Source organism: Zootoca vivipara, chromosome 1 (genome assembly GCF_963506605.1).
Source record: "Zootoca vivipara chromosome 1, rZooViv1.1, whole genome shotgun sequence".
Lineage (NCBI taxonomy): Eukaryota > Metazoa > Chordata > Lepidosauria > Squamata > Lacertidae > Zootoca > Zootoca vivipara.
This window is the reverse complement of record NC_083276.1, coordinates 116,576,278-116,593,130: the sequence shown is the minus strand read 5'-3', so window position 1 is coordinate 116,593,130 and position 16,853 is coordinate 116,576,278. Positions and strand designations below refer to the sequence as shown.

The 16,853-nt window shown below is 43.4% G+C and overlaps 1 protein-coding gene across 3 annotated transcripts in view; it reads left to right on the top strand.

Annotated features, from left to right (window-relative positions):
- The window catches only part of RAPGEF4 (Rap guanine nucleotide exchange factor 4), a 151,282-nt gene that overhangs the window by 97,984 nt on the left and 36,445 nt on the right, over window positions 1–16,853 (top strand). For all 3 annotated transcript variants that reach the window (XM_035135206.2, XM_035135200.2, XM_035135217.2), the window contains 8 exons: window positions 261–444; window positions 6,677–6,761; window positions 7,670–7,730; window positions 9,003–9,079; window positions 10,541–10,687; window positions 11,769–11,887; window positions 15,188–15,276; window positions 16,627–16,705. In XM_035135206.2, the coding sequence (XP_034991097.2) occupies window positions 261–444; window positions 6,677–6,761; window positions 7,670–7,730; window positions 9,003–9,079; window positions 10,541–10,687; window positions 11,769–11,887; window positions 15,188–15,276; window positions 16,627–16,705 (841 nt within the window). The remainder of the gene's footprint in view (window positions 1–260; window positions 445–6,676; window positions 6,762–7,669; window positions 7,731–9,002; window positions 9,080–10,540; window positions 10,688–11,768; window positions 11,888–15,187; window positions 15,277–16,626; window positions 16,706–16,853) is intronic.

The window sequence follows — 16,853 nt, the reverse complement described above, 5'->3', positions numbered from 1 at the left end:
GGTTTCCCATAGGAATGCATTGAAATTTCTTTTTTTGCCCATAGGAACGCATTAATTAAATTTCAATGCATTCCTATGGGAAACCGTGATTTGCAAGATGAATTTTTCGCAAAATGAATTCATCTTGCAAGTCACCATCAGATCGCAAAACGCATTCGTCTTGCGAAAAATTCGTCTTGCAGGGCATTCGTCTTGCGAGGTACCGCTGTAATGCCTTCCTGTGCTAATAATTGTTACATTCGTATTGATGATGTTTTCAGTGGATCAAGAACAGAACTTCCAGGACAAATACTTGTTTTATCGATTTTTGGACGATGAGCATGAAGATGCCCCCATGCCAACCGAGGAAGAGAAGAAAGAATGCGATGAAGAACTGCAAGACACCATGCTTCTGCTCTCGCAGATTGGACCAGATGCCCATATGAGGATGATCCTCAGAAAGCCGTAAGATAATCAACAATTACTGACTTGTCTCTGACAGCAGGTTGATACATTTTGAACCTTGAGCCTTATTCCCGATGCTAGATAACTAGGTTGCCGCTCGTCCTTCAAGAACTCTGTGGCCACAGTCCAACATTTGTCTGACACCTTTCTCATGGGAAGGTATTGTATCATGTTAATCCTGATCTTGTATTCCGTGGTACAGTCCAGACACAGATTTACCGTCTCATCTGTGGGAACTTGCACTAGTTTTGACAAGTTATCCTGGCCATACGATTAAAGTTTACAAGAGGTGTAGAATATTGGCTCGGTATTGGCTTGAAAAAATACTTCCCATTTGCATATCGGCACAGCTGCTGCCTTTGACTTGCAACTCTCCAAGAGGATGCAAAAAAAATCCTAGTATAATTACCGTGAAAGAAATAATGCAATTTCAAAAAGAAAAAGAAAAAAACCATGCTGAATAGATCACTTTGAGCATTTGATTGTATAATGACTCTGTTGCTTTAAAAGGTGCTTTCTATTGTTTCCAGTTTGAAACTCACTTGCAGAAAGTGTCACTTGTTTTGACAGGCAACTTTAAAAATTCTCTATTTATTACATTAACTGCAACGTTTTAACTGTCAATTGATGAAAGAAAGCCTGTAGTGTTGTTGTTTTTTTAAAAAAAAGAAGGCAGAAAAGAAAGCTGTAAGGGGGGGAATTGGCAGGCGCTTGTTGCTATTGGTAAGGTTGCCCCCCCCCCCCGCTTTTCAAACATGCATTGCTAGAAATGTAAAATTAGCTTCCTTCTTTTTCAGTGCAAGCAACAAAGCTGTGAGTAGAAATCCATAGTTATGCGCCTGGAAAAATATTTGAAAGCTGTGACTTAATTTTTTTAACAAAAAATTATTTTGCAATTCAGGAATGACAGCCTAAATTGAATTTTTATTTCTTAATCTGCATTTAGCTAATTGCACAAATTCAAGCAGTTAAAAAGGATGAATCAAATCCAATATTTAACAAGGAAATTGTTAACTGTAACATGCAGTTGCTGTGCGACAAGGCTATGGATCCTTTCCTACTACCTTGCCCAGTTATCCAAGTGCCATACTGGGCATGTTACAAGATCTCTCGCAGTCTTTAAAAATACAGTGGTACCTCTGGTTCTGAACTTAATTGGTTCCGGAGGTCCGTTCTCAACTCAAAACTGTTCTTAACCTGAGGCGCGCTTTTGCTAATGGGGCCTCCGTGCGTGATTTCTGCTCACATCCTGGGGCAAAGTTCGCAACCAGGAGCACCTACTTCCGGATTAGCGGAGCTCATAACCCAAAGCATTTGCAAGGACAGTTCATAACCAGAGGCATTGCTGTATGTAAGGGGGTGGGCTTACAGGGAACAGCCACCCCTCATCAAATCCAGTTCTTCAAACGGCTCTGCCAACAGCGGCAGAGGAGGGGCAAGAGACAGGAAGGAGGAAATGAGCAGAGTGGTGCAGGGCTCAGGCAGCATCCAGAAGCACTGCCTACAGCCTGTGATACCCGCAAGGGAGGAGGGGTCAGCAGAGGTTTCTAGCGGGGAAACATCAGAGGGGCGTCCTTTCAAATTCACCCCGGAACTGAGGCGATCAGCGGCTCGCAAACGCAGGGGGGTGGAGATTTGGGGTCCCCAAACTACTCTGCTAGGGGAGGAGCCGAAAAGCGCCATTGGGAGAATCTGATGATACTGAGTAGACATGTTTTCATGAAGCTCTGGCACTGTAAATAATATTCACAATAAAAGTCTTAAAGACAAGACGGTTTGGAGTGCCGTTGGTCGAGGGTAGCCAGCAACCTCCCTGACACTGTACTTATAGCAGTTATGGGAAAGCCTGATTTTGATGGGGGAGCAGATTTACTCTTTTTCAAGCACTGTTTTTCTCATTAAAATCCCTCCCCCCGCCCCGCTCCATCCCACTGCCCGCCCTTAAGGTCAAGACGTACAGCAGGCCAGTATCAGCATCCAACACATTTTGGCAAATACTGTGGCCCACTAGCCCCAGCAGGGCCTACAGAGGCCATCCGCCTGCCTGCTCTACCACCAAGGATGGCGGAAGCTGCAGCAATGCTATTATTGCTCTCACCAAACACCTCCCCTGATCTAGCTGGTTGGCTGACATACCCAATGGTAGCACAGGAATTGGCTATGAGGGAGCCAGGTCACCACTGTTCTGCTCATATAAAAACAGTGTGGAAGGGAAGGTGGGGAGTCAAGTTATAAGAGAAATGTATAACATATTCGAAGTTTGAAATTAATTGGTCAAAGTGATGAAAATGTAATTTAAAAAATTAAACATTTTTTAAAGAAAGGTTGGGACACATCACTACAGTTCCCTATGCAATACCTGGCATATAGTAGACCCTAAATAAAATACAGGTAGGTAGCTGTGTTGGTCTGACGTAGTTGAAACAAAATAAAAAATTTCCTTCCAGTAGCACCTTAGAGACCAACTAAGTTTGTCATTGGTATGAGCTTCTGAAGAAGTGTGCATGCACACAAAAGTTCATATCAATGACAAAACTAAGTTGGTCTCTAAGGTGCTACTGGAAGGAATTTTTAAATTTTGTTTCGCCTAAATAAAATGATATTGACTGCCATCTTGTCCTCTACGCCCTGATCTTTTTTCTTCTTGGACAGAGGTTTATCCAAGTTTGCAATAAGAACAGGGATATGCAGGCACTGTGAGGCACAGCAGTGCTTATATACAGAGATGCAATTTTCATTCTTGCCCGCACGGCAGCAACAGAGAAACTCGGTGTCTGTGACCTTGATAGACTACCAAGCAGCCAACGGTGTTTACTGATCATGTAATTTCACCCAAGCTCTCCCTTCCACTAATGTGTAGTTTGCTTCTCCCGGAACCTCCCATTTACTTTATCTTGGGTATAACTAAGACATAGCTCACCCAACGGGTTTCCTGCAGAAAGTAGGTCTTCACACAGCAGGATCCGAGAAATCTACATCATTGGTGCACCACACCACTTAATATCTTCCCACACCTGGACAAGGAGAAGTCTGAGATGCCTCTGCAACAGACCGTGTGACATTTTCACTCGTGTTAAAGGAAAGCTTAAAGTATATATGAATCAGAACGGCATGTCTACCAGATAAAAAGCAGGTCGTTAATGCAGTGGGAATTTGGGGGCTTATACCTGCGTGGCTGCTTACCAAAACCAAACAAAAAACACCACAGATGAATGCAAGCGTGCGCACACATAAATTAGAAAGCACATTTGCAACTGCGCTGATGAAATACTGCCAGAAAATAATAAAAAGATGATACCTATACAGTTAAAAACTTCTAATTAGGTGCTGCTTTTAAAAGGTAATGATGACATGGAAAGGGGGAAAATCTTGAGGCTGCCAATCATCAAATATGCACATGTAGCAGTCACATTTGTGATTATCACCAGATATGACTTTCCAGAGCAGCCCTTTTCTCTGTCCAACCAACAACTGATGTGGATTTGGTGGGAAATCAAGACAGGGCCTTTTTAGTGGCTATATCGAGATTTTGAAAATTCATTTTCAAGGATGTTCATTTAGCCTCCTTGTTGCTCGGTTTCTGGCAGGTGGCAAAAAACCTTTTTATTTAAACAGGGCTCCCCCCCTTTTTTTCCTTTTGCCTGTTGCGTTGTGTTTAATCTCTCTTTTAAAATTTAACTATGTTTTTAAACTGGCTGCCATCTGATCTGCTTTTTATACAGTTTTATTACTTTTATGTAAATTGTTTATTTTTAATGGTGGAATTTATTAATGTTAAACTGTCTTATGGAAAGTCAAGAAGCAAACATAATGAATAATAAAACATGCCTTTGAATAGAAAAACCTAACCGTAGTCTGTTTTGCCGATGAAAATTATAACAACAAAAAAAGATGTTTCAACTAGAAATACACTTTTCCGTGTCTTTTCTTTTTGCTGTTATTCTGTGCTACTTTTCAAACATGTCCTATTGCAACTTAGTAAATGTTTTGCCTACATTTTAACCATTTTGCAGACCCAATCTCGCCGTGTGTACTTGGAAGAAAATTCCACTGATTTCTATGGTATATACTTCCAAGTCTGTCTGCACAGGATTCAAGTTATTTGTTAGAATAGTGTAGAATCAAGTCCAGACAAAGGTGACCGGGGTTGCGGCGCTCATCTCGCTTTCAGGCCAAGGGAGGTGGCGTTTGTCCACAGACAGCTATCCGGGTCATGTGGCCAGCTTTACTAAACCACTTCTGGCGCAACGGGTCACCGTGACAGAAACCAGAGTGCACGGAAATGCCATTTACCTTCCCGCCACAGCAGTACCTATTTATCTACTTGCACTGGCGTGCTTTCAAACTGCTAGGTTGGCAGGAGCTGGGACAGAGCAACGGGAGCTCACCTCGTCACAGGGATTCGAACCACCGACCTTCTGATTGGCAAGCCCAAGAGGCTCAGTGGTTTAGACCACAGCACCACCTGCTTCCCCACCAAAATCTCCCTATAGCTGTACTAAAGCAGCTTTTGCTTTATATTGACTAACATAATAAACTCATAATGTCATAATGTAATGTTTCACACACGCACGCACAAAATGCAGTCTCCTGTGTGCCATGTTATCATTGACAACGGCTTTTCAAACATGGCGGTTCAGCCGAGAGATCTTGACTTTTTTGCAGACTTTTCTGCCATGAAAAGGTATTCATGGGCCAGAAATTAAAAGCGACTCTTCATTCAATACATTCCAATTAGAAACCACAACCCCCCTCCCCCTCCCCCCAAAAAACCTGCTTTGAAATTCTGGCTCCAGAAAAGTTTAGCAACTCTGTTATAGGCACACTTGATGAAAAATAGCTTCCTTGACAGATCTGTGAGGTAAAGTCACTTTAGATTTCAAATGACCTTTTTGGGGACTACATCTATTTAAATGAGAAATTCCAGCCCACTTCTTTTTTGGCAAAGATGAAATACCGTAACTGCTGAGTGAAAAGATTGCCGGGTAGTGCCACAAACCTTTCTCTCTCCCTCTCTCTCTTCCTCCCTCATACATTATTTATACGGTCGGTTGAAAAGAAGGGAGCTTCACACAGGCGGCAAATACACCTCTATTTAGTGTGACTCTTCTGGCCAGGACGATGAGATTTTTTTTAGAGTTTTGAATCATTTCAAAGCAAAGTCAGCCATTTTGCAGTTTTTGTTAATAAAGAGAGAGATGGAGAGAAAAAGCACCCTGTAAGAATGTAAAGGGAACCTTGCTAGATCAGACCAAAAACCTATCTGGTCCAGGACCCTGTTTCTCCACAGTGGCCAATCAAATGCCTCTGCGGAGCCCATAACCAGGACATAACACAATGGTCCTCTCCTGCTGTGGTTCCTTAGCAACAGCTATTCTCCGCGTTGAGGCAGCAAGCCCAAAATTCCTTACCCCAGCTATAGAGAGGAAGGAATTATTTGATTCCAGGTATAGATAGTTTTGGGGGATGCTTTGGTAAAGGACCCCTGGACGGTTAAGTCCAGTCAAAGGCGACTATGGGGTTGTGGCGCTCATCTCGCTTTCAAGCCAAGGGAGCCAGCGTTTGTCCACAGACAGCTTTCCGGGTCTTGTGGCCAGCAGGACTAAACCGCTTCTGGCGCAACTGAACACCGTGACGGAAACCAGAGTGCACGGAAATGCTGTTTACCTTCCCGCTGCAGCAGTACCTACTTGCACTGGTGTGCTTTCGAACTGCTAGGTTGGCAGGAGCTGGGACAGAGCAACGGGAGCTCACTCCGTCGTGTGGATTTGAAGCACCGACCTTCCGATCCGCAAGCCCAAGAGGCTCGGGTTTAGACCACAGCGCCACCCGCATCCCTTTACCCTTTATCTTGCTTTGGTGAATACAATGTGTGAATACAATTAATCTGTTTGAAGAATATGCAAGACTACAAAATGCTCTTGTATGGAAGCAATTAGTTTTCAAATCGGTTAACTATGGTCAGGTAGTATGCTCTGAAAGCCCATAAGGCTGCCATCTTGCAGAAGTTGATTAGGGCTGGATCTGATCAGTGTCTGGACGGCTGACTTCCTGTAGCTGTAGCCACATGTATGTCACCTTGGGTTCTTTGACGAAATAAAGGTAGAAAATAAATGTAAGACAAGAACAACAAAAACTCCTTGATCTCATATGACCAAACAGTTCACTTACATTTAGTTTGCGATATTCTGCTGCTGTTCAGTTTGTAATATTTGTGTGTGTTTTATCATAGGCCTGGCCAGAGAACTGCTGATGACCTAGAAATCATATATGAAGAAATTCTCCACATTAAGGCTTTGTCTCATCTTTCAACAACAGTGAGCATTTTATATTTTGTGACCCTTAATGGCAAACAAACAAATAGAATTGTAGCTGGCCGATGCCTCCCTCTATACAAAAGGGACATAGTATTGGATTGTGGGGACAAGCGCTGTCCCAGCCAATCATTTTGTTACACATGCATGATGATTTGTGCTCATGATGGTATCTGGGCAGTTACACACAATCAGACTTTTCAATACTATTTGTACCTGAAAAATAAGTTTCAGGTGCAGACTTGCCACTTCATTTCCCATCTTTTCATGTCCCATTACTACCTGCTGAAACACCAGCACTTTTTATATATCACAAATATGAGTTTTGTTGCACTATAGTGCCAGAGTGCCCCAACAGCAATAATGTAGTAACCTTGAGGAAGGATTGCAGAACGATTTATAAATTAGGTGCGAACAGTCCAGTATATATCCACCACAACTGTCTTGTTGTTGTTGTTGCAATGACACGTTGCAGAATATACTTCAAAAACAAAAGAAAACCCAGCAATCCATACATATATAAGAGTGACTGGATGGGCTCATGTGGTGTCTGAGCTGGTGTCCTCCATATAAATGCATTTATACAAGGAATTCGTGCGCTCTGGGGTTTGATTATTTCGATCCCATAGCACTATGTCAGACTGCTGTCTACCACTTTCTGCTAAATCCTACCAAATTATTTAGAGAGCCATGTACTTTCTGCATGACTTTTCATACTCTATTTGCATTCCACAACAGATGCAGTAGCGACCCTACATCGATGAAGATGCTCAACGCTGCTTTCTGTGACTGTTTTGGCACCCGTTCCCTTCCGAACCCTCCCCCCCCCCTTCCTATGAGTTTATATATAGCTACACAAGTCAGGGATGTAAAAACAAAACTATAATGCTTGTTGTTTGTCTTGCTTCAAGGTAAAGCGGGAGCTAGCAGGTGTTCTAGTGTTCGAGTCACATCCCAAAGCAGGAACCGTCTGTAAGTGAAATTAATTTTATCGCGGGTTTACACTTGAGCTAACCGTATTGACCTAATTGCTTTTGGCACTGCAGTTGAAAACTCAGTACCTGCGGGCGAAAAAGGAGCACAAAACCTTAAGGAATTTGCTGGGCCATTTGTACTGGGTTGTGCATCCCATGTTACCTGAGCAGCTGAGCACAAGAGTCTTTTACCTTATTCTGGGCAATTCTACCCCCTGCCCCCCATTTTCATTGCAGTTCTGTTTAACACAGCCCACAAAGTTTGGCAGGTCTCCTCAAAACCTTCTAGAGAGTGTTTGGAGGTGGGGTACAAGGGGCTGTAGGGAAGAGGGTAAGGAAATATCTGTTGCATGAGCTTTTCTTCTGCATGCTCAACCTTGGACAAAATCCAGTGCTATTTTTTTCTAGAAAAAGAGGTGCCAGAACTTGACAGCCATATGTCAAGAATGCTTTGATGGTGTTTCCTGCTTGGCAGGGGGTTGGACTGGATGGCCCTTGTGGTCTCTTCCAACTCTATGATTCTATTCTATGATTCTATGAACTCACCTTGAACGCTTCCCTCATTCTCCTACAAATGGCAATGGCGCCCACCAGAGAGGTGCTGGAACTGAGTGTCTCTTGAGTTCCCCTGAAAAAAAAGCCCCTGGATAAATCCCATTATGCATGGGATGAATTTGATACAGGACTTGGATCTTGGTTAATCACAGGGAAGGATTTAATGGGCCCTTTTTGTTCTCTGTGAGAGTGAATTGGAAATGCATAGGAAATGCCCACTTTTCAGAATGGGATGCTTATTCCATCCATTTTTATCTGGTAGTATGTCATGGGGATCTTAATGGTGCATACTTCCAAGTCTTAGAAAAGAAGGGAGAGAGAGGTTCTAGCTGAACCTACTTCCTGGTGTGAGGATGGTGGTGGTGATGATATTTATATGCCACCCATCTCACTGGGTTGCCCCAGCCACTCTGGGTGGCTCCCAACAAAATATTAAGAACACAAGAAAACATCAAACATTAGTTTTCTTCTCCCAGGGAGCTTTGACATACAGGAACATTGAATACTCAGCTGTAGTCAGAAGAAGAATCTTGTTTGTGCTTTGCCTTCTACCACCTCAGAACCCCAGTACTTCAGTCTTCTGTGGGTTCCCCGCTCCTGTTGTGCTTGTAAGGTGTTGAATGTTCTTCTTTTATCAGTAAATAAATCTTATTACTGCCTCTCCTCCCTGGCCACTTTACATTATTCTCTCCCTCCCTCCCTCTCTCTTCTGCAGTATTTAATCAGGGAGAAGAAGGAACTTCTTGGTACATTATTCTGAAAGGATCAGTAAATGTAGTCATTTATGGCAAGGTACTGTTTTAAGATTCTTAGTATTTCTCATATTTCATGTATAGGTGATGCCCGGAATGGAATGCCAGCATAAAATGGTTGTCATTTGGATGTGCCTAAAATTATCACTGTCGTTATGTGAAAGAAAATGTGTGCTGTGTGTTGTGAAAATGTTTGTTTTCTACTGTGGAAGCAATGGGCAGTATCCAGCCAAATACCGTATTTTCCTGTGTATAAGACGAGGTTATTTAATTTTTTTTAATGCTAAAAAATGGGGGTCATCTCATACATGGATAGTGGAGAGTTGGGATGGGCGATTGGTGGCTGCCGCGAGCAGGAGATTGTCAACAGTGTTTTTGCGAGTGATTGGTGGGTGCAGCAATGTCCTCTGGGTATTGGCTGCTGCGGCAATTGGGCGGGCGATTGGTGGGTGCTTTTGGTGAGCGTGCAGATGATTGGTGGCTTCGTCAATGTGTGTGCAATTGGCTGTAGCAGTCCTGCAGGTGAGTGATTTTCAGTTCCCCCCGCCCCCCCAAAAAAGCTCAACAAGTCTGGGCAATCTTCCCCCATTTTCTCAATTTGGAGTCCCAAAAAAGAGGGGCATGGGGGCGTCTTATACATGGAAAAATACTGTAGATCCACTAGCACAAGGACCGTTGACCATTATAACTTCCCCTCCCTGTTCTTTCCCTGTGGATCTGTGCGCTCTCCCTTATTCTGTGGGAACCCCAAGAACAGATTTAGGGGACATACCCAACAGCCAGAAGCTAGAAAAGGCTGTGAGTGAATTCCCCGTTCCTAATAGCCAGAACAGATGGATCTGGGTTTAGAGGGCCCAATTGTCTCTTGTCAGCATAATGCAGCTTCATGCGTCCAACCCAAACAACTGTGGTTCCTTTTAAACCTGAAGTTATACTGCAATTTATGTTGCTATTTGCACGCTGTGAGCCGTTCTGATGACATATTTAAGGGCAAAATAGCATAGGAGATTTTTAAATAAAACAAACCAAATATTCTCTTTAGTGTTAAGGAAAAACTAGATCCTCTGTCATTGGACGCTACATTATAACAAATGGGATTGAGTTAATAGGGCAGTCTGATAGCAGGCAAGAATACATATCAGAAACTGGCCGTCTTTTATTCAACAAACTTGATTTAAAAAATTTGACTTCATTAAAAAAAGAAAAGGAAAGTTCCCACCATTAGCGGAGCCCAAAGTCAGTCTGTCTCTGAAACAAATTTCAGAGAACAAACCCCATTCTTCTTTTTTTGCCTTTGCCTTTCTGTAGCATTAGTAATAACCAGCTGCCATGTATTGTCTTCTCATTGTTATTTTGGCTGTTAAATTTCCTGCCAGATACATTTGTTATAGTATTTGGCTTAGAAATCCTGTGTTTGCACATGGAGCGTCAATGGGACAAACTCCCCAATTACGGTTTCTCTGTGTAAATGCGTTTTTCTTCTTCTTGTTGTTGTTTTTAGGGCGTGGTATGTACCCTACACGAAGGCGATGATTTTGGCAAGCTAGCATTAGTGAACGATGCTCCAAGAGCCGCTTCCATTGTTCTGCGAGAAGATAACTGCCACTTCTTGAGAGTCGACAAGGAAGACTTTAATAGGATACTGCGGGTAAGTTAAGAGTTCACCCAACTTTTAAGAGCTTGCTCTAGAGCGCTGCGGACATTTCGCAACTCTCCCTTCGCTTCCTTCGCTCACCTGTGCACAAACGTAAGCCATCGCTGGCAGCTGTTGCACCACGGCTGGTGCAAAAACGGTGGTGAAAGAGGGTGTTGTAGTCTCTGCAGCAGTGGAGCACACTGCTGAACTTTGCAAAAACCATTGTGCTTACACTTGGCCATGGAGAGAATGATTATGACTGGAATATGCGGCAATCTTACTACTAGTCGTCATGGTGGTGGTGATAGAAGTATAGTGCTAATAGTACTACTCATAATTGGTTAAGCATTAAGTAAGGAATCTGAATCCAGTTTTGTACTGGGGGGAAAGGATTCAGTAAACCTAAGGAACCTAAGGCAAAGCCTTCCCTTTGAACCACGAAAAAAGAGATCTGGGAAAATGGATAAATTTTCTATGGAGCCCAGATAAAAAGAATGTGTTTAACACTACAGCTGTAATGCAGGAAGATTCATGGATAGATAAAGGAAGTAGAAAAAGCTGCTTAGGTTGGTGAAATCTCAACCTAACTGAACACGAATGTTGTGATCTACAGTCCTGAAGACCCAAGAGAATTTCGTTTGTTTATTGACTTTATATCCCTCCTTTTTCTCCAGAGAGTTCAAGTTTTCCCCCCTCCTCATTTAATCCTCACAACAACCCTGTGAAGGAGGTTAGGCTGAGAGATTGTGACTGGCCCAATGCCACCCAATGAGCTTCATGGCTGAGTGGGGATTTGAACCCTGGTCTCCGAGGTCATAGTCCAACACTCTTAACCATTACACCACACTGACTTCAGTCGTGCTGGAAATACATGGACCTTAACTTAGTTGCAAGTTTCATACAACTTGCCCCACAGATGCCAATAACACTAAAGGGCAGCTATCTTTCCCGGGATGGGGTCCCATACCTTTTCTTTCACCTCTAGGAGTATAAAACCATATATGAATGGCCTTTTAATTTTCATTTGCAGCACAGCTTTTTACCAAGTTGTTTCTATCTGGTGTGTTAATTATTTTAAAAAATCATCTTTCAGGATGTCGAAGCAAACACAGTCAGACTTAAGGAACATGACCAAGATGTCTTGGTACTAGAGAAGATCCCAGCAGGAAACAGGGCTCCCAATCAAGGAAACTCGCAGCCTCCTCAGCACAAGTATGATTTAATTCCACAGTGTTGATGCAAAACTATGATTAACGCTTCCAAATGGTTTTATTTAGCCAATAGTCTTTTCTTCCTGCCTTTGAAAGAGTGCATTATGTCGCATTTGAAAAGATATCACCAGCTGGTCACATGCCCTGCAGCGCACAACATATATCAACTTGCAAACGCATTAGCTGTGGCCCTTTAGCTGTCAAAAATCAACTCTATGCAGGTCTCGCTGTAAATAGTCCCCCATGTGCAAAATCTGTTCACAGACCATAAAGAATGTTATTACTGAGAAGAGTAATTACTGATAAAAAAAGCTTTTAAAAGCACATTCGCTTTGCTATTAAGAAAACATAATTTTTTATTATTTATTTCCAATTCTTAAAGTGCACATCTATCTCTTTAGTCGCCTTGCATCAAGTTGTTTGGTCCAATTCCTACAGGGTGTACTGAAGGACTGCCTTCAGAGGTCCTTTAAAGTTTGCGTAGGTACTTATCCCCTTGTCTTAGGGGTTGCATATCTCCATACCCTCCAACCTTTCTCCAATGAAAATAGGAATGTCCTAAGGAAAAGCAGGACATTCCAGGATCAAATGAGAAACCAGGACAGCTTCTGTAAATCTGGGACTGACCCTGGAAAATAGGGAAGAAGAAGGAGTTTGGACTTGATATCCCGCCTTTCATTCCCCTTAAGTTAGGCATCCCCAAACTTCAGCCCTCCAGATGTTTTGGACTACAATTCCCATCATCCCTGACCACTGGTCCTGTTAGCTAGGGATCATGGGAGTTGTAGGCCAAAACATCTGGTGGGCCGCAGTTTGGGGATGCCTGCCTTAAGGGGTCTCAAAGCAGCTAACAATCTCCTTTCCCTTCCTCTCCCACAACAAACACTCTGTGAGGTGAGTGAGGCTGAGAGACTTCAGAGAAGTGTGACTAGCCCAAGGTCACCCAGCAGCTGCATGTGGAGGAGCGGGGAAGCGAATCCGGTTCACCGGATTACGAGTCCACCGCTCTTAACCACTACACCACACTGACACTTGGAAGGTCTGGAGTAATTAAGTGCCTATGAGTAATCATAAGCAGCTTTCATGTCTCTGGGATAATTGTTCCCAGTACACAAGGTGCCAGTGTCTAGAACTGGCTTCTTTCATTTGGGAAATGGCAAAGGCTGGAAAAGGCTTAAGGTTTGGGGACAAATGACCCGAGATGCAATTTGGGGCTGTTCCCCGTTCCCCAATGCTTCATCTCTCTTGCAGTGTTCAAAGGGATGTTGCTAGCAGAGCCCACTGTGAAGCACTCCCTATGCCCCTCTCCCTTTACGGGCAAACACATCTTCTCTTTGCCGACTGATCTCTTGCAGAGTACTGCTGCCAACTAGTCTCCAGGCACCGCATGCCACTTCCACAATTTCGTTTCCACTTTCATATTGAAAGTGCAGCAAGCTCTCTCTCTCTCTTTCTCTGCTTCTCCCCAAGACACACAGTTAGTATCTCTGCAAGTATCTCTCTGTGCACTTGGCTTAACAAGAGGTTTGCATTCTTGGGACATCAATGCAGCTCTTCCCAAAGGGCTGGCAGGTAAAAGAACCGTATGATGGCCAGTCCTCAAAGTGAGGAGAAGCTCCCAGGAGCTCAGCTCCACTACTTATTTCTCAGCAGGAGCTTTTTTTTTTTTTAGGGGGGAAGTTTCCTAGATTTCCCCCTATACTTGAACGCAGTAAAATGATGCAAAGTTGTAAGAAGAACCAAGAGGTTCACTAAAAGAAACGCATTTACTACGGAAGGAAATAGGAAAGCTTAATAGATAAGTTCCTATTTTTCAGTGAACCACAGTAGTTTGATGCTCAGAGAAGTGACAAATGGGGCCTATTACCTTATTTCGTGATGGCTGCCTTAGCTACTGTTTTTCGAAGGCTACTTGGGGATACGAGCCAATTGGCTCAAATTGGGGAGAAGGTACAGATTTCCTAAGGACCTTTCCCCTCGTAATTCAAATGCTGCAACAGCAAGAGGCAACTCCGTGACCCACCCCTCCTCCCTTTTGGGATCACATCTTAGCTGTTGCCATTGGCCGTCGCAGAGCATTGGGCTAAAAAAGAGAGAGAAAGAAATCAAACAAGCTTACAAATGCGTAACATAGGAAGATGACCACACATGAAGCATCTTCAGAAAACATCACAGCTTGGATCCCAAAGCAGCACATCACAAGGAACTTCATTCTGATCAAGGCTAGCTCGACTACGAGGCAAAGTGAGATGGCGGCCTCAGGTGAATTGGATACTGGGTGTCTGTTTATGTGGAAGTTGTGGGAGACCACCCCCAGTTGTGCACTTCTGCTGGAGGACAGAACTGTGCCGTGTGGCCATTTCTGCAACCCCTAAGTTTGTCTGTTGCTCTTGACAGTGATTGAGGACGCTGTCCCATTGCCAGTATCACAGTAAGATTCAGTGGCCAACCTGGTCTGCTTCTGTATGCAGAATGGTGGTTGCTGTGTGCGTGTGCGTGCGCCATCTTGCCTTTTAAGTCCAGAGAGCAAATGAGCTGGCCCTGTTCCTAAACGTGCCTGTTTCCCATCCCAACTGACCCAGCGGCCATATTGACCATGCTTTGGCTCTCTTCTTGACTGTTGCAAACTGGGGAGGCTGGCTTATTGAGAACAAATTGGTCACCAGACCACCAGCCTCTATCTGCCCCTCAACCAACTACCTGCCTTAACATGCTGCCCATCCAAGGTGCAGCACAGCCTGCCAGCTTCCTCCTCCTCCTCCTCCTCCTCCTCCTCCTCCTCCTCCTCCTCCTCCTCCTCCTCCTCCTCCTCCTCCTCCTCCGTCTCAGTGTTGCCTTTTGTAGAAAGAGGAAAATGAGGACAGAACTAGAATGAGTTGGCTCTGTCTGTCATTGGCTCCATCTCCGTCTAATGTGGGGCTCCTTGCTTTCCACCCTACTAGCCCCAGCGGGGAACAGCTGCCACTCAAATTGTCTAGTGGCAGACGCTTATTTTTTGGTGTCACTATTGTGTCCCATATTTCCACTGCTCTGCTGCCAGTTCTATTCCCCACTCCTGTAAAAACAACTCACTTGCCTTTTTTTGCCCTTTTTCTCCAATTGAAGCTACTAAAACAGGTCGTCTGGTATTAAAGCCAAGCGTGTCATATTGCAAAACGTATGTTAGAATCAACCAAGATGTAAAGATATTCTACGCTGGGTCTCTTTCCTATGCTAAAGCTTTACACTCATATTCACCTTCTCTTTTCAACAAGCTCAGAGTCGTTTTTTAGGTCACTGTTTCTTTTCTTCCTTTACTCAGGTATATCGTGATGTCAGGAACGCCCGAGAAAATTCTAGAACACTTCCTGGAAACAATGCGTCTCGAATCAGCATTAAGCGAAGGGACAGGTAGAATGTTTAAATAAAGATGTCAGTGCAATTGTAGATCAATGTAAGAAGTGAATGCTGCAGTCCAACATTTCCAAACTGCAGACATTCGATTTAAACTGGGGCTTAAGCACCCGGGTTCTTTGGCCGCGAGTGCAGCTCAGTCTTGCTTTTGTACTGAGTGTAGCTGTTGCATTCAGTGTGTGTTAGAAAGAGCTATAACCTTGAAACAACCTTATGGTAGTGCCCTAAAAAGTAGGGGAGGGCCAGTATCAAGTTTGCAGCTTCTCTTAGGGACATTTTGTTTCATTTTCCAAAACCTTCCAGTACAACTTCACTTTTGAAAAGTATTTTGAAACAGTCGTTTTCCAAAATATCTTGGGGCAGTATTCCATTTGTTAGCAGGCAACTGGAAATTTGAACCACAATGTTTCTTTCTCGGCTTGTCAGATCACAAACATCTGCAATCACTGATTCTCTCCCCCCCCCCAAACTTTTGCATTACTTTGAATTTGTTTTTGTTTGGTTTAAGCAGTTTGTTTGCATAGTAGCAGTGAAAACAATGCCCTGGCAAACATCCCATTGTTTTTTGTACACTTTCCACTGGAATACATTTCCTTTTGCGTTAGAGGGCATTGGGGACCACATAAATTTGATCTGAGCCAGTTGATTTCAGGGAAAATATCCAGGATTAAAACGATTCACTTTTTTCACCAAAGATTTGACTGATTGGTTAAAAACATATGAAAGTCACTCCCAAACACTGGAACTATATTTTGCTCCTTCATATACAGTGGTGCCTCGACTTACGAATTTAATCCGTTCCAAAGGCACCTTCGTAAGTCGAAAAACGCCATTGGAAACGCGATTTCCCATAGGAATGCATTGAAGACAGAAAAATTTGTAAGTCGAAGCAACCCTATCTAAAAATTCATAAGTCGAAAAATCCCTATCTAAAACCGCCACGGTTTTTTATGGATGGCGAGACATTCGTAAGCGCGTGGCCATTCCCCCCAATTGTAAGTCGAAAAATTCGGTTGTCGAGTCGTTCGTAAGTTGAGGTACTACTGTATCTAGCCCATACACCCAATCACCCCATCTATTTAGATATAAGTCCCACTACATTCAATGGGGCTTAAGTGCATTGAGTATTGGACCTGGGAACAAGTCCTACTGAAATCAAAGAGACTTGCTTCTCTTTGTCTAGGGTTGTGCAGCTAATTAATTGCTTTTAATGTGCAAAACACATCTGGTATAACTCTTTTTGTGCTGTTTAAGGGGGAGGAGGGAACAATATATTTTGCAATGATGAGAAATTATATTGGGAGGGCATGCGGGAATATAACTTTCTGTTACTTTTGATTTTCACAGATGCTGGTGTACATGATTTTGTTATGATGCACTGCATATTCATGCCAAATAATCAGCTTTGTCCGGCTTTGATGGCTCAATATCCTTTTTGAATGTTTTTTTTTTTAAAAAATAAAACCAAAACATAGTAGACACCTAATTCAGTGGTAAGCAAGGCTGGCATCAACGCTTGGAGTGGCCGGGAAGCTGCTGATGTACCACATCCATTAGTGGACCCTCTCTGTCAA